Here is an 18,421-nt window from a genome sequence, read left to right on the forward strand (position 1 = left end):
TATTAAATATGGATATAAAACTACTAGGCTGTGATCTCTCACATAAAATACTAAAAATTTATAAAATAAATTATTTTTTTCCTTTTCCTCTAAAATGTATGTTGTAGTTTATGTTTGAAACAATACACATTTCAAACCTATTTGTACCTTTGTGGCCCCTTATTACCTTGGGGTTGAACTGCCAAGTCATTCCATGAGTTTATAAAAGAATGAGGTAGTTTGGGAATTGGGGGGTTTGATTTCGACAAACATTAATTTTTTTCTGAATGAAGACTGGGTCATTTATGCATCCCTTCAGAAAAAAATCATTTTATGCACTGCTTTTTATCCCTGCTGTTTAATATATTGAGCCTAACCCAGGAAAATTGAATTATCTCTCTTCAACATGGTTGAAAAGATGGCTGTAGGCTGTAATCTAAATTTTTTTTTTCATGCTGACTGCTTAAAGCAAGTGCTAGAATCTGTTTTAATAATCAAAATTATCCGAATAATATAGTTAAAAATCTTTCCATGTATTTTCCAAATAATAAGTTGACTTTTTGTCCCATACCTCAGGAGTCTCCCCTGCACCACCTCACCAAGCATTAAGCCATCTTCTTCATCTCAGGCAACAGAAGACCTGAGGGAAAGTTTTCCCTTCAGAAGTACATTTGCCATCATTTTCTTCATATCATAATGTGTTTAGTTGTCACTGAGAAAGAGAGGAGCTACTATGACTTAGTTAATACATAAGGACTCTGCTTAAGGAAATTTAGCAACATTTTGAGGGAAAAAATGATCTTAAATGGTCTTACTAGATATGTGTCTATTGTTGAGTTTTCATTTTTAGACACTATATGAATTCACACTTACGAAAAAGATTTTTAAAATGTTGAGGTTTATTACCTTTAGCAGTAGATAGTCTAAAATGATTATTCAATTAAACTACTTGCAGCATTGTTGATGATGAAATTATTAAGTTTGTGCTTAGTTACAATCCAGACAGTAGGCTAACCAGTTTACATGCAGCCATCTTGTTTATTCTTTCAGCAACGCTGTGATTTAAATCGGGTTGGCAACTTTTTCTGTAAGAGCAGATAGTGAGTATTTTAGACCTGCAGGCCATGTGTCCTCTGGCACACCTACTCAGCCTTTCCGTTGTAGCACTAATGCAGTCAGAGGCTGTGCACAGATTTGCATGGATGAACATTACTGTGCTCAATAAAACTTTATTTACAAAAACATGTGGCAGGCTGGATTTGACCCGAAGGCCCAAGTGTGCCAGCTCCCGATTTAGTTGATTTTGATTACATTCCATCTTAAAGAAGAAGAAATTAAGACGATTACATTGAATAACCTGCACAAAGTCACACAGCTGGTAAATAAGGATGTGAGAAGTTATACTTAGGTTTGCCTGACTCCAGAGCTCATGTTCTTAATAATTAACTGTCATACTATGACTAGTTCCAAGTTATTAATAGTATAATAATGTGATTGCTATATCTGTTTTTGGTTTTTAACCAGGCTTTTGCTCTTGAAATCATTAAATCTACTCATGAATGTTGGAAAGCATTGCTTATGGACAAGTGTGATGGCGGGGCTATAAATTGGTAAGAATTTGTCTTTTCTATGTAGTGTTAATTTTTATCATTAATTGGTACTAAAGAGCCATATGATACTGCTCAGATCTTTTGTTTATTTTAAACGGAATTGCAATTTTTTTTTCTTCATTTAAAAAGTGTTTAAAGAGCACCTATTTGGAAAGCATTACCAAGTACTGGGCACTATAAAATTAGAAATTGACATGATCACTTTTCACAAGGGATTTATAGTTTAGTAGGGAATATTGTCAAGTAAACAAGCATTTACTTACAATGAATTGTGATATATGCAAAGGTGGAGCAAAAAACTGTGATTTTTCAACATGCAGACATATGATTATTTAATTTATGTTGTACATACCACATCATTTCTTGGTAAGAGTAAAAAAAGCCTTCTTATCCAAAATGATCTGGGTCACCAGCTAATTAATTAAGGGGAATCAAACATAAGATGTATAACTCAAACATTTTATTTTACTTTAAAACACTTAAATGTATGTTTATTTATCAATCCGTGGATGTAAGGCTAAGACTTTTTCTGTAGAGATTCCATGTAGACTATATAATAGAATAATGTAATGGACTGTATAATAGAGAATAAAGATCAGATCCTGCAATCTTTATACTCCTTATACTTAAAAACCTTTGTAAATTTTTAAGATTCTTTTTATCTAACCTTTTACAGTTGTCTTGGTGGTGGTTTTGTTGCTAAGTTGTATTCGACTCTTGCGACCCCGTGGACCGTAACCCACCAGGCTCATCTGTCTGTGGTATTTTCCAGACAAGACTACTGGAGTGGATTGCCATTTCCTTCTCCAGGGGATCTTCCCAACCCAGGAATTGAACCCAGGTCTCCTACATTTCAGGCAGATTCTTCACTGACTGAGCTATGAGGGAAGCCCTCATAGCTGGGTTGTCTTACCCACACCTAATTTAACACCCAGGTTTTTATAGTGGCTCAGTGGTAAAGAACCGCCTGGCAATGCACAAGATGTGAGTTCAGTCTCTGTGTCAGGAAGATACCCTGGAGAAGGAAATGGCAACCCACTCCAGTATTGCCTGGAAAAATCCCATGGATAGGGGAGCCTGGTGGGCTGCAGTCCATGGGGTCACAAAGAGTCGGACGTGACTTAGTGACTAAACACCAACAGCAGAGCCTCGATAGTGTTCACAGTAGTTTTAGAGCCCACTTGATGTCCATAGAAATAATTGTTCCCACTTTCCCTTCATCAGTGAGTATACATATAGCTTAAATTATGAAATTATAATAACAAAGGCAACTGACATAAAAGGTTTGAACATGAAAACAACTGATGCTTGGTAAGCCTAACTAACAATCAAAAATACAGTCTGGCAGGCAGAATCCTACCCAAGTTCATTGTCCTCTGAATCAAGAGAAAATGGGAAGCCATTTACTTTTTCAGTAAGTACTCGTTGAGGGTCTCCTGCCAGGTACTGTGCTGATAGTAGGATTACTGCTGTGAGTGCAGTGAATATAGTCCTTGTGCTCTTGGAGCCCAAAGTCTGGGAATCAAGAGAGAAATCATTAAAAAAAAAAAAAAAAAGAAAGAAATCATTAGACCAAAGTAATATGGGATAAAGAATTAGTCACTCTCAGGGAATGTTTTTCCACATTCAGAGGCGTACTTTGTAAATGCTTGGGCATTATATCTTCAGATTCTATTGCTGTCTTTTTAAAAAATTTTAATTAGAGTATAGATGATTTACAATATTCCATTAGTTTCTGCTATACATCAGAATATATCAGTTGTGTGTATATATTATATCCTTCCTTTTTTAGATTCTTTTCCCTTCGAGGTCATTACAGAGTATTGAGAAGAGTTCTGTGTTTTACAGAAGGTCCTTAATTAGTTATCTATTTTATATATGTGGTGTGTACATGTCAATTCCGGGCTCCCAGTTTATCCCTCCCTCCCCTCAGCTCCTGCTTTCCCTGCTGGTAGCCAGAAGTTTGTTTTCTACATCTGTGACTGTTTCTGTTTTGTCAATAAGTTTAATTCTGTCATTTTTAAAATTCCATATATAAGGAATATCATATGATATTTCTTCTTGTCTGACACTCCACTCAGTATGACAGTCTCTATTGGTCCATCCACAATATGACAAGTGGTATTACTTCATTCTTTCTGTGGCTGAGTAATATTCCATTGAATATATATACCATATCTTTATCCATTCCTCTGGCGATGGATATTTAGGTTGCTTCTATGTCATCAGATTCTGTTTCTCTTTCAGGCTAGCATGACGCTGTGAACTTGATCTTCCATTTTTCTTTTGTAGAACACTTTTTTTTCAGCATAGTTTTAAAAGTTAATTGTTTCTAACGTAAATATTGCAGTTTATTAACAAGAAAACTGGGTATAAATTAAATGTCATCTGGCCGTTGCTATCCTAGGAACTAATAGGCTGAATTCTTCTTTCTGGTCAGATATTCTAAGTCATATATTAATCTGATGGGCTCCCAGGTGACACTTGTGGTAAAGAATCTGCCTGCCAATGCAGGCAACCCAAGAGACATGAGTTTAATCCCTGGGTTGGGAATATTCCCTGAAGGAGGAAATGGCAATCCACTCCAGTATTCTTGTCTGGAGAATCCCATGGACAGAGAAGCCTGGTGGCCCACAGTCTGTGGGTTTGCAGAGAGTTGAATACGACTGACCGCGCATGCACACACACACACACACACACACACACACACACACACCCTAAAAAGAGGGGTTTCTGATTGTTCAAAGAGGTATTTGCTTGCTGTTTGCTTTTATTTCAGAGAAGCTTGGTGGCCTACAGTCTGTGGGTTTGCAGAGAGTTGAATACGGCTGACCGCGCGTGCACACACACACACACACACACACACCCTAAAAAGAGGGGTGTCTGATTGTTCAAAGAGGTATTTGCTTGCTGTTTGCTTTTATTTCAGAGAAGCTTGGTGGCCTACAGTCTGTGGGTTTGCAGAGAGTTGAATACGGCTGACCGCGCATGCACACACACACACACACACACACACACACACCCCCCCTAAAAAGAGGGGTTTCTGATTGTTCAAAGAGGTATTTGCTTGCTGTTTGCTTTTATTTCAGAGAAGCTTGGTGGCCTACAGTCTGTGGGTTTGCAGAGAGTTGAATACGGCTGACCGCACGTGCACACACACACACACACACACACACACACACCCTAAAAAGAGGGGTGTCTGATTGTTCAAAGAGGTATTTGCTTGCTGTTTGCTTTTATTTCCTTCCTAATAGTACTTTCTGAAAACCTTTTGCAGTCTTTGATGGGGTTTATATGGTTCCCAGGTTTTTTCAGCTGCACATTTAGAGAACATCTCTGATTAGTTTTTCTATAGCTTGACATCATTCCTTCTATGCTGATTCCAATTGTCTTTACTGTGAAAGTAAGTTTATTTATATGCTCTGAAGTCATTTTACTGTAGCCTCCTAGGTAATGATATGGATTACATTAACAATAAGAATTGACATTTATTGAACTGTATGCTATGTTTCAAGTTATGTGAGCTCTATATGTATCATCTAATTAATATTCACCAGAACTCTGTAAGATGCATATAATTTTTGTACCCGTTTTACATATGAGGAAACTGAGGTCATGTAGAGATTATGACCTATTGATGGTCTCTATGTGATGGATTTAATCCAGACTTTAAACATATTCTCTTAATAGCTATATTCTTTCTCTGTTTTCAAAGAATACAGCAAAATTATTTTATTTAGCTAAAAATTGTTATAAGCCCTGGATGTAAATTTTATGCATCTAGATAATTTAAAGTCAAAATCTTCAGAATTTTAACTCACTTTTGTCCATAGTTTCTTTATTTTTTGTCACTTACCTGATTTGTAAAATATATTTAGAGCCAAGCTTTTCTTTCCTTTGTCTTTACCTATGAATTGCTTCTCTCTCTGAGTTCCTTAGAGTGTACTGTTATTGATTACCAAACCTTCCCACCTTCCTTTTTAACCTGTTCTCTCCTTGTAAATAGGTTTAAGTCTGGACTGAAGGCAGTGTTTATCACAGTAGTTCTCTCAATGAATATAGTACAGCACAGTTACCTAGGGAAACCGTTTGAAAGTTCCAGTTTGTTGTCCTCTTCTTTAAATCTGATGAATTAGGATCTTTGAGGAGAAGTATCTAAGTATCAGTATGTTTGAGAAGCTCCCTGGCTTCTGATGAGCCCTTTTGCATAAGAACCATAAAATCTAAATTTTTCAAAGAACAAACAGTTGGCCCCTTCTTGCCACCCAGCCTCATTTCCCATCACTTCTTGCCTTTCATGTTCCAGCAACTTAGAAACACCTGTCACTCCTCACAGACACCGTGCTTTTATTGATCTCTGGGGCATTTCTCATTTTGTCTCCTTTGCCATGATTTTCTTCTCACTTCTTAAACTGACTTACTCATCTGGTAAGACTTTGTTTTGACTTCGCTTTCTCTAGGAAACTCCCTCATCCTAGCCTTGGGCTCACTAAGGTGCCATTATACCTAGCTAAAGTGCTATTCCTTGCCCCTCTGTGTAGTCTTACCACTGCATTTATTAATTGACTGCTTGTTTTATGAATTTGTCTCCTCTAGAGTATAATTTCCTCAAATGTAGATGAATAAAGATGCCGTATTCATCTTTATATTCTTCATAAATATTCATATTTATATTCTACATGCCTGACATGTAATAGCCACTCAGTAAATACATATTGGAGTGATTGTTGGATAATATTTTAAAGTCAAAAAATATATATTGTGTTCTAAGTCCAGTAGTAACTCTTCTGTTTCTAGGAGCCCTGCATTTACTAAGTTACTTAATTCTCTTTTTTTCCAATAAGTTTTATTGTTGTTATTTTTATCCTTTTCCCTCACTGCTTACTGTTTACTCTGGAAGCTGCATATTTTTTTTTTAGCAGGGATAATTAAGTTATTTCTGTTTTTACTGAAAGCAACTTGAAATTCTCTGGAGGAAAAATACAGTTTTTTGTCATTTGGTTTTATTGCTTTTCAGTTCTTCTCAGATTCTCTTTAATCACGATTTATATATCTACCTTCTTCTTAAGAAATCAGGACTCTACTCTTCATTTCACCAGTTTATTTTATGTCACTGATCATTATTCTGATACAGAATTTTCAAGTTTTGACTGATTCTCGGCTACCCTTCTAATTATAAAACTGCTTAAATTTCTTTACTCATTAATTGTTTTATATTGTAGCTACTCTGTTTAACATAGTCTTTACAAGACATACCATTAGATTTATCTTTGAAAAATACAGATGTGATTGTCATTTTTATGGTTAAAATCTTCTTGTGACTGTCTTCAATTATAGGATCTAATCCAACTCTTCTCTGTATTAAAAGTGTATCTAAACCTACTTTTCCAGCCTCATGTTCTTTTTCTCCCCTTTCATTGTCTTCCCTCCATGAATGCCTGCTCAGTCGTCAAAAAAAAACCAGTTTAGATGTTACTTCTGCAAAGTCGTTTTATTTTTGGGGGGCATAATTAACTGTACCGTCACCTGTGTTCTCATATCACTGCTTTCCACACCTCTAGGTAGAACTTGGAGTGTTTTATTACTTCTCTTATGCTCTAAATTGAGTTTATACTTTAGCCCTAGTGATAGGACATGACACATAGCAGGTAGTTTGAACATGCTTACTGAATGAAAAAAATTATATAAATATTTATATGAAGTTTTCAACATATATATATATATATATATGTTTTTCACATATATGTATATTGTGCCAAATTATTTAAGTCTTAAAGCTGTTTCTTTCTACCTTTCCAGAGAAAGATATATTTAGTCCATATATAGCTCCAGTTCTTTTAGCTTTATGTAGATTTACATCAATGCTAGTTTTCTTCAATGAACTCTGGAAGTTATGGTCCCAAATCATCGTCATTCTTATCTCTCTTAAATTTTCTCTCTCCTTTGTCCTTGACTGTTTTGCTTTAGAAAGAAGAGCCTTGACCAGTCTGAATCTTGGACACTGTCCTTGGGGATTTGCATGAGTGTGGGCCTTTGTCTGATTTGATTGTCTTGAAGAAAATAATTTTCTCTTTATTAAAATTCCATATTGCTGGTCCTGTAAATTTCATCTTTTAGATATTTTTTATTATTTGCAGGTAGTTTTCTCTTTCTTTTTATTTAATCACTAATTTTCCTTATTATGTATCTGTTAATATTTTTTTGTTATTTGTAAATTTGCTTTGTTGTGCATAGAAATTTTGGTGTTGATCTTTTGCTCTAGTATGTCTGCTTATTTTGGTCAGCAAATGATGTAGTCAGCAAAGGCTATACAGTGATTAGAAATTTAGAGCAAACTATTGAATGTCTTACTATTAAATGGAAAGCAGCACATTCTTCCTTGTGATGATGATGATGATTTTCGGCTGCACTGCATAGCATGTGGGATCTTACTTTCTCAGCCAGCAGTCAAAGCTGTGGCCCGTGCATAGGCAGCGTGGAGGCTTCACCACGGGACTGCCGAGGGAGCTCCCCCTCGTCTTTCCTCACCCATGTATGGTGCGCACCATAGTTTAGTCATCCCTCCTGGCAGGCTTATCCTGCCTTTCCTCCTGTAGGACAGAGGTGCAGCTAGAAAGAACCCTGAATCTTTTGATGTCCAGGCAGGTTCCATGGTTCAGTGTCATGTCCCCAGCATTTAAAAATGTCCTAAACACTTTGGTATAAGAATAATTTTTTGAGTCAATCAATACATATGAATCAGTGTAAATTATTTTTATATAAGAGCCAGTTCAGAAGAAATAATATTTCTTGATAACTTGCCTTTTATCATACCTTCAGACATCCAAAGTAAATCCTGAGGAAAGCATATTGCAACCCAGGTTATATTTTTCATTAACTAGAAGGATGTTAGTGAGGAAGGTGGCACTATTTGTGGCAATAAAATGCTATTATTATTGTTGTTGTTGTGGTTACTATTGCAGCAATAGTAACAAGGGGCTTTGTTACTTCTTATCTCTCCTCTTTTGTATGTTATATATCATGCAAGAATCTCCTAAGTCCGTTTGTACATACCTTCATTTCATTCCTAAACAGCCATGCTAATAATTTGTCCAGGGTGAAAATGTCAAAGCCTCCTGACTTTCCTACGTTTTGCTGGTTACTTGTCGAGATATTTTATTGGGGATATTTTTTAACATAGAAGTTTACTTTAGAAATAGGTTATCAGATTTAACAGATAAAAATACAGGATACCCACTCAAATCTAAATTTCAGACTTTAAATGTCTCATGCAATACTTGGGACATATTTATACAAAAAATAATTTGCCATTTATCTGAATTTCAGACTTAACTGTGTTTTCTGTATTTTATCTGACAACCATTTTTACAGAAGACTCCCTTTTCTCTCATCATCATTTTCCCAGAATCCCCGCTGAATGTTTCCCTTTGGTGTAATTATAATGTTAAAAACCTTGTGTTGTTGTAGTTCAGTTGCAGTCGTGCCCAACTCTTTGCGACCCCATGCACTGCAGCATGCCAGGCTTCTCTGTCCTTCACTATCTCCCTGAATTTGCTCAGACTCATGTCCATTGAGTCAGTGATGCCATCCAGCCATCTCATCCTCTGTCACCTCCTTCTCCTCTTGCCCTCAATTTTTCCCAGCATCGGGGTCTTTTCCAATGAATCAGCTGTTGGCATCAGGTGGCCAAAGTATTGGAGTTTCAGCTTCAGTTTTTCCAATGAATATTCAGGATTGACTTCCTTCAGAATTGACTGATTTGATCTCCTTGCTGTTTAAGGAACTCTGAAGAGTCTTCCCCAGCACAGCAGTTCAAAAGCATCGATTCTTTAGTGATCAGCCTTCTTTATGGTCCATTTCTCACACCTGCACATGACTACTAGAAAAACCACAGCTTTGACTAGACAGACCTTTGTCAGCAAAGTGATATCTCTGCTTTTAATATACTGTCTAGGTTTGTCATAGCTATTCTTCCAAGGAGTAAGCATCTTTTAATTTAGTGGCTGCAGTCACTGTCTGCATTGATTTTGCAGCCCAAGAAAATGAAATCTGACACTGTTTCCACATTTTACCCCTCTGTTTGCCATGAAGTGAATAGGACTGGATGCCATGTGTATATACATAAGACCTTATGTATAGCATATTTATTATACACCATGCTTTCTTCAGAGGAGTAGCACTTAAGAGTTCACAGTGGCTGGTTTTTTTGCCTTGTTCCTTTTAAATTTAGATTTTCTTTAGAGAAACATCTCACTTATAAGACCTTACCTTTTTCAGTATTTAGCTTACTTAAACAAGGACTGTGGAGAAGAGAGTAGTTTAGTCTTAAAGATGATAAAACCAGCTTTCATCAAACATCAACATTCATGCAAGGAAAGAAAACAAGTTCCACACTGAATCTGAGTAAAAAGCAAAATTGCCACTTTCATAATCACTGTGTACCCAGTATCTGATTATAGACAGATGTAGTTTAACAGATAAATAGCTAGACAGATCTTTTTATCATATATGTCCCAGAATATATATGTCCCAGAATATTTCATAAAGCCATTGCCAAAATAAAGTTGATAGAGTGTATCCCTCAGATCCACTTGGGGAGCATGTGTATGTGAATACGTGTATGCATGTGTGTCTGTGTTTCATCTATTAATTATCTCCCTTAGGGATCTGCTAATCATTGATTTCTTCAATTTTGAAAAAATTAATTTGGTTTTAACTCCCTTCTCTACTGCCTTTTTCTGTATCCACTTTAATCTGATTTCTTTGATGGAATATTTTTAAAAATCAGACTTACAAAGTTTGAGGGGAGTAATGCCTGTGCTTTCATCTAGGAAGTAAGAAAGACGTGGCGGGCGGCATACTTGTGGAGAGAGTAGGCTGGTCCCCGTTGTGTTTGAAGGCTCTGGACTTACAGAACCTTTGCTAATGGTGGGAGCAGCTGCTGTCTGTGCCTTGCTGAACTTCTTCACTTGCACAGAAACTCAGTCTTTGTGTTCATGTGGTTTCCTCTCACCACTGAGCTTAGTCTTTTATACCTGTCTGAGACTCTACAGTGTTTATCTCCTCACTTAGAGGAAAATTCTTCCTTATGATGCTCAGTCTGTGGGTCAAATTTGGTGTTTATTTTCTTCAGAAAAGGTGAAGGGTAGTGGAATAGCCTTTTACATATTCCAGAAGAGTATTTAAATTTGTATACTAGCATACTATAATTTGATTTTTTTTTCAAGTTTTGAAGAGTGCAATGCTGTGGAACACTCTAACTTTGCCTGAAGGAATGTACAAGACTCTCATTTGTCCTAATTTATATTCATGCCTGTCCTTTTTTAGGGTATCTTGATCACATTCCTACAGTGGTGTAGCATTCTACATTAGAAGATCCCTTGTCTCCTTTTGAGGTTGGATTAGGGGGGAAAGAGAGAGAGTGTGCGTTATCAAGTGAGATCTGGAAACTGTAACTATTGGCTGGGATCATACACTTAAACACACTAGTAAAGCTAGTAAAGTAAATACGCTAGTAAAGTAATGCTCAAAATTCCCCAAGCCAGGCTTCTGAAATACGTGAACCGTGAACTTCCAGATGTTCAAGCTGGTTTTTGAAAAGGCAGAGGAACCAGAGATCAAATTGCCAATATCCGCTGGATCATCGAAAAAGCAAGAGAGTTCCAGAAAAACATCTATTTATGCTTTATTGACTATGCCAAAGCCTTTGACTGTGTGGATCACAATAAACTGTGGAAAATTCTGAAAGAGATGGGAATACAAGACCACCTGACCTGCCTCTTGAGAAATCTGTATGCAGGTCAGGAAGCGACAGTTAGAACTGGACATGGAACAACAGACTGGTTCCAAATAGGAAAAGGAGTACGTCAAGGCTGTATATTGTCACCCTGCTTATTTAACTTATATGCAGAGTACATCATGAGAAATGCTGGGCTGGAGGAAGCACAAGCTGGAATCAAGATTGCCGGGAGAAATATCAATAACCTCAGATATGCAGATGACACCACCCTTATGGCAGAAAGTGAAGAAGAACTAAAGAGCCTCTTGATGAAAGTGAAAGAGGAGAGTGAAAAAGTTGGCTTAAAGCTCAACATTCAGAAAACTAAGATCATGGCATCTGGTCCCATCACTTCACGGGAAATAGATGGGGAAACAGGGGAAATAGTGTCAGACTTTATTTTGGGGGGCTCCAGAATCACTGCAGATGGTGATTGCAGCCAAGAAATTAAAAGACACTTACTCCTTGGAAGGAAAGTTATAACCAACCTAGATAGCATATTAAAAAGCAGAGACATTACTTTGCCAACAAAGGTCCGTCTAGTCAAGGCTATGGTTTTTCCAGTGGTCATGTATGGATGTGAGAGTTGGACTGTGAGGAAAGCTGAGCGCCGAAAAATTGATGCTTTTGAACTATGGTGTTGGAGAAGACTCCTGAGAGTCCCTTGGACTGCAAGGAGATCCAACCAGTCCATCCTGAAGGAGATCAGAGCTGGGTGTTCATTGGAAGGACTGATGCTGAAGTTGAAACTCCAGTACTTTGGCCACCTCATGTGAAGAGTTGACTCATTGGAAAAGACCCTGATGCTGGGAGGGATTGGGGGCAGGAGGAGAAGGGGACGGCAGAGGATGAGATGGCTGGATGGCATCACCGACTCGATGGACATGGGTTTGAGTAAACTCCAGGAGTTGATGATGGACAGGGAGGCCTGGCGTGCTGCCATTCATGGGGTTGCAAAGAGTCGGACACGACTGAGCGACTGAACTGAACTGATACACTTAAATGTAAAGTGTTTGAGAGTTGGTTTTATTTTTGGTAATTGCTCTTTTTTATCCCATTTAACAGTTATATTCTCTTTTCCTCTCCAGCACAAATGTGCAGGTATGTGATAGCCCTTTCCATTGCTCTCAAGAGGAAGCAAGATCATTAGTTGAATCGGTAAGCAACAGATGTCCAAAGCATCCTTTATTCTAATAAATGTCTAATGGAAATTCTGAAAAATCTATCAGTGAAATGTATCATGTCTTTTGGGGAGCATAACATTAAAAAATAACATTAAAGTTATTTTTTATCCAAGGAATTTAGATTTAAAACTTTTTACTGTTCTGTTTTCTGAAGTACATTAACCATTTAACTGATTTCATATGGTACTATTTTTCACCAGTTTATTATTGTTTAAATCCATTAGCACTCCTCTGCACTAACCTGTCCTCACAAGTTATCCACCACTCAGGGTCTAAATTGTGACTGGCTGCTGGCACAGGTGCATTTTGTCTCAAGAAAAAATAAATAAGTTTCTTTTCCTTTTTTTTTTTTCCATTTAGTTTGGTTACCTCACAAACTTTCCTTCTCTAAAGAGGATATCTTCAGATTTTTGCAGGTCTTAGTGAGTAATGCTGCCTTGAGGCAATTGAATTTAGTAAAGTAATACTTGACCTGGAGACCACTAAATAAGAAAATTCAAATTCAGATGATCAAGTAATATTGCTGTGTAAAGCGTGTTCAGGAGTGATCTTAGGCTAGAAATCCCATTTATAAATTAAAGGTTTCTGGGGTTTTTTTCTTTAATTATCAGAAAACTAGTGAGTTTAGCTCTTTACTTTAGGACCAACAAAAATGTTTACTCAAATGGCTGCTTTGAATTGTTTTTCACTAATTAATAAGCTGTTTAATTACTGCCTGCTATGTGTGGTTAGATTCTAAGTACTGGAGATGCAGTATTACAGAGAAGATACAAAAACCCGTCCTTGGGTAGCTGACATTCTAGTTGCAGTGACGGATAATAAATACTCAAGTGAAATATAAAGTGTTTCTGAATGCGATAAATGCAGTGATGAAAAATGAGCCAGAGAAGAGGGGATACAGTGCCTGGAGTCAGGGGGGTGGGCACTGTAGTGACTAGGAAGCAGTGGGGGACAGCCGCGTGAACCGAGAACTAACCTGAATCTAGATTTGTAGACGGTAAGGGACTATGCCATGTGACTGTCCTAAGAGAGAGCATTCACACTGCGGACCGAAGGACATGAGGCAAGTGGGTACTTGATGTGTTCACGAAATACCCAAGAAGCCACAGTGAGTGGTGGAGTAGGGGAGTCTAGGGGAGAAAGGAGGAGCTGAGATAAAAAATGATTGGATCTGGGCTGAAAATGGAGGCAAATTATTATGAAAGACCTTGTGAAAAACACCCTGTAAAGACTATTTTAAGAATTTCATTTCTTATTCTGAATAAGATGGAACCATTGAAAGGTTTTGAGCAAAGGTATGATGTGATGATATGATCTGACTTAGATTTTAACAAGATCACTCCGGCTGTGTTGGCAAGAATGGGCTCCAGGGAGGCAAGGAAGGTGCAGGGGAGCCCTGATAATCACGCTCACTACGATGTCAGTTTATTTTCTCCACGTTTTTAGTTTTGTATCTTGTGTCGCTTACATTCTGAACTTAGTTCTCATTTATTTTTCTTTAAGAAAAAAACAGAGGAAAACAAGTTAATATCTTTTTATCTTTATTCGTGTAGTCTCCCATTAATCTCAGATTAAGACCATTCCACTTTATGGGACTTCACTGGTGGTCCAGTGGCTAAGACTCCACACTCCCAATGCAGGAGACCAGAGTTCGATCCCTGGTTAGGGAACAAGATCCCACATGCAGCCAAAAAAAAAAACTTCCTTTTTAGTTTCGAATTTATAAATGATAGGTATAACAGACTTTTGTTTTAAAGTTAGCTGCAAGATCAAAGCTTCTATCTTACATCTTTAAAAAAAATATTTCCTAACATATTAGTAGGAAAAGTCCTCTTAAAAAATAATTGGAGGACGTGGATATGATTTAGGTACTTAGATTTAGGGGACAAGATTAGAATTCAGAAACATTAACATCCAGATTTAATTATATGGTTTGGTAGCTTTGCTCTGTTTCATAATGATGAAGAAGGTGCTATGCTGATTTTTCACTGAGAAAGCTGTAGTAGAAAATAAAAATGCAGAGAAAGTAGTCCTTCATCAGCTCTAGTGGAACTTACTGTATATGGGATTTCACCACTAAAAATTTGTAAGTCAAAGAATTGCTCTTTTATCAGCCTCATTAGTGATTTTGGAGTTCAGGTTAGGTAACACTTAGTCATGAGGATTTTATCAGCTTGTGATAATGAAATGAAAATTTTGTAGTCAGATCATTTTTTGACTTGGCATTTTCTCTCTTCCCTGGTAGCTCAGCTGGTAAAGAATCCGCCTGCAATGCAGGAGACCCCGGTTTGATTCCTGGGTTGGAAAGATCCCCTGGAAAAGGGATAGGCTACCCACTCCAGTTTTCTTGGGCTTCCATGGTGGCTCAGCTGGTAAAGAATCCACCTTCAATGCGGGAGACCTGGGTTCGATCCCTGGGTTGGGAAGATCCTCTGGAGAAGGGAATGGCTATCTGCTCCAGTATTCTGGCCTGGAGAATTCCATGGACAGTCCATGGAGTCGCAAAGAGTTGGACATGACTAAGCGACTTTCACTTTATATCTTCAAAACCACATTGAGTGGTTTGAATCAGCATTGCTTAGGTATAGATTCCCATATCTCTCTATTGCTATATACTGAATGTTGCAATGACTTCAAAGTACTGTTGACTTTTGTTTGTCCTTTGCTTGCTCAGAATAACTTAAAACATCACAGTCATCCATCAAATTTGATCATATTCAGACCACATCAATCCTGGGCCTATATGGAAACAAACTATAATCCCAAGGTTTATTAATGGGCTTAGAATAAGAGAACTCATTCTTACAAGTTAATTAACTTAGGTAATATTATCTTAAGATAGATGTGTAGATGTTAAATGAGTCTGAAGTAATAGTTAAAACGAAGCCAGATAGCAATAAGTTTTCACTTTCTAGATGTATCTGTGTGTGTGCTCAGTCATGTTTATTGATTAGGTGAGATTTTAGGATAAAGTAATGGCTTTGATGAACAGATACTCTTAAAGCACCGAAAGAAAAGAAATGGACTAAGCTTTTGAGTGATTAATAGAACTGTTACAGAAAGCATATACTTTTGAACATATATTGATCAAAACATAGTTAAGTGTAGTAGCATTGAGACCCCCCCCTAAAATCATTAAGTAGTCACCCAAAAATATGTACAGATCAATTAGGAAAAATAGTGTTACCATAACCAAGAAAAATAAAAGCCGACAACATGATGACTATAATTTGGAAGCATCTTAGAAACAAAACAGAAAATATCTACAGAAGTAATTTGTGATACTTAGGTTAGAGATCTTAAGGAAGATAGTTGATCTAAGGACGATAAGGAGAGTTGAAGTGGTCAGGAAGGTTAGTGAATTTTGTTTATAAGTATAGATGCTTGAATTATATACAGTCATGTAAGGCATGGCTGTGCCCAAAACAAGGTTTGTTACCTAGACCTGAACACACTTGGTATCCACAGAGACAGATTGTTACTGTGTGTCCAGGGTACTGTGTGTGACCACTGGCTACCAACTGAACCACCCAATTATATATTTTTTTGGATAGTGTCACTTTTTTTTTATAGGCAAAAGTGTAGAACTCTTTCCCAATTTTTAAATACTATGTGACTAGAAATTGGAGCTTTATTTCAGGGAACAAGGTTCAGAGCCTTTATAGGGAAGAAAGAATGTATCTTTGTGTATGCATGTACACACATGAGTGTGCATTTGTGCATACAGATTTAGTTTTCCTTTCAGATCTAATATTAATATTGAAAGACAGTTGATTTGATGGCTGGGATCTAAGATGCTACTTTTAGGGTCCTTTACTATATTTAAAGTATTTGGAAAGTATGTTGAGAAGATAGGAACAGTATTTATAAGTTTTGTCTAATAGACATACAGAATTAGAGAATACATTGTTTTTTTTAGAAATGTGGACACTTGCAGATATTAAGTATATGTTAGGCCACAAAGAGAGTTGGAAAAAAACTGCCAAGGAGTTGAGGTAATGCAGACCACGTTCTCTATCAGTAGTATGACAAAGTTACCAGTCAGTTAAAAAATATTAAAGGAAAAAATCCCAAATCCTTGTTGTTTGGAAACTAAAAACACTACTATATGTTGTGCCAAAAAAATGAATTGTAACAAATCATACAATATTTAAAAAGAATAACCAAATCACTCTGTGTCAAAACTTGCATGATGCTGCAAAAACAGTTTTTGAGAGAAACTAAATATACAGCAGCAATGAAGAAAGAAAGTTGAGAGACTAAATGTTCAACTCAACAATTTCTGTTTTTTCCCTGTCTTTTCACATTATGGGAAAAAAATTATATAGGGTAGAGCAAATATTTAATGACATAGAAAACAAGGAGATACAGAAAGAATCTGTTAAAACAGAAGCTGGGTTTTCTTCACATAGAGCTGACAGTATGGACAGACTTAATTCCCTGGTAGCTCCGTCGGTCAGGAGTCTGCCTGCAGTGCAGGAGACCAAGTTCAACCGCTGGGTTGGGAAGATCCCCCGGAGAAGAAAACGGCAACCCATTCCAATATTCTTACCTGGAGAATCTCACGGACAGAAGAGCCTGACAGAGCTCCAGAGCCTGGGGGACCGCAGTCCACTGGGTCACAAGAGTCAACACAACTTAGCGACTAAACCACCGTTACAGGAAGGATCGTAAGAGAGAAGACATAAATAACAATATCCAAAGTTAAAGCGAAGACATTACGGACATAGGAGGTATATAGGTAATCAGAAAGGAATACTCTAGGTTGCTTTTGGCAATACCTTTCTAAACATAGATGAATTGCCAGTCTTGTTTAAAATATAAATAGCAATGTTAAATCAAGAACAGACAACCCAAATAGACTTATCAACAGTTCAAGAGAATACTTAGTTATGAAAATGACAGTATCTCCCATGTTAATTAAAGAAGTCAACCTGTTTTTATAAGAATTCCAATAGGATTTTCACTAAACTTGGTAAGATAATCCTAAAGTTTATATGGAATTTTAAAGGGCCAGGGATAACCTAAAGAAGACTGATAAAGTTTTTTTAATCTGTAAACAATTAAAGATACTACAGAATAAGTTAAAAGATATGCCACCGATTGGGAGATCTTTGTATGAAGTGACAAAAGGATTAACAGTTTATTCAAATCAACAGGAAGATAATAACCCAGTAGGGGGAGAAAATGGGCAAGCAGTTTGAATGGGCAACTCACGAGAGAGGGTATTTACATTATCAGAAAACATGTGAAAATTTGCTGTATTACTGCAGTGATCACTGAAATCAAACTTAAGACACAGTGCAATTTCATGGTTATCAGATTGGCCAGCATTTATCATTTTAAAACATGTGGAAAGGAGACCTCTCGTGCTAGTTGATGTGCTTGGGGGAGTATAAATTAATATAACTACCTTGAAAAGCAGTTAAGTAATTTCTAGTATGGTTGAAGGTGCTTATAACCCACTACTCTGAAGTTACCTTTCTAGGTATACATTCTATAGAAACACTAATACCTGTCTTTTTATAAAAGACATGGGCAAGTTGGAACCTGAACAAATGTCTGTCAATAGAACACTGGGTAAATAAACTGTAGTATACTTATACAGTGGAATACTAGACCATAGGTAAAATATGTGAATTGAAACTATATAACTCTACATGGATAAAATCTGAAAGTGCAATGTTGGGTGAAAAAAATGTTTGCAACATCGTGTGCATTGTTGAAGTACATTTTAAAACACTCCAAGTAGCACCATAGATTTTTAGTGAATATAAACAGACATGTTTTTCACATTTTTGAAACATAAATAAGAACAATAAACACTGGTTTCAGCCAGTGTTTCTCTAGTGGTTAGGAGAATTTACTTC

At 36.9% G+C, this 18,421-nt stretch overlaps 1 protein-coding gene across 6 annotated transcripts in view; it reads left to right on the forward strand.

Annotated features, from left to right (window-relative positions):
- PPA2 (inorganic pyrophosphatase 2) overlaps positions 1–18,421 on the forward strand; it is a 93,715-nt gene that overhangs the window by 63,798 nt on the left and 11,496 nt on the right. For 5 of the 6 annotated variants that reach the window (XM_070452258.1, XM_070452259.1, XM_070452260.1 and 2 more), the window contains 2 exons: positions 1,504–1,589; positions 12,456–12,525. In XM_070452258.1, the coding sequence (XP_070308359.1) occupies positions 1,504–1,589; positions 12,456–12,525 (156 nt within the window). Of the gene's footprint in view, positions 1–1,503; positions 1,590–12,455; positions 12,526–14,796; positions 15,134–18,421 lie in introns of all 6 variants that reach the window. The other variant, XR_011482529.1, reaches the window with a different exon arrangement.

This window comes from Odocoileus virginianus, chromosome 21 (genome assembly GCF_023699985.2).
Source record: "Odocoileus virginianus isolate 20LAN1187 ecotype Illinois chromosome 21, Ovbor_1.2, whole genome shotgun sequence".
NCBI lineage: Eukaryota > Metazoa > Chordata > Mammalia > Artiodactyla > Cervidae > Odocoileus > Odocoileus virginianus.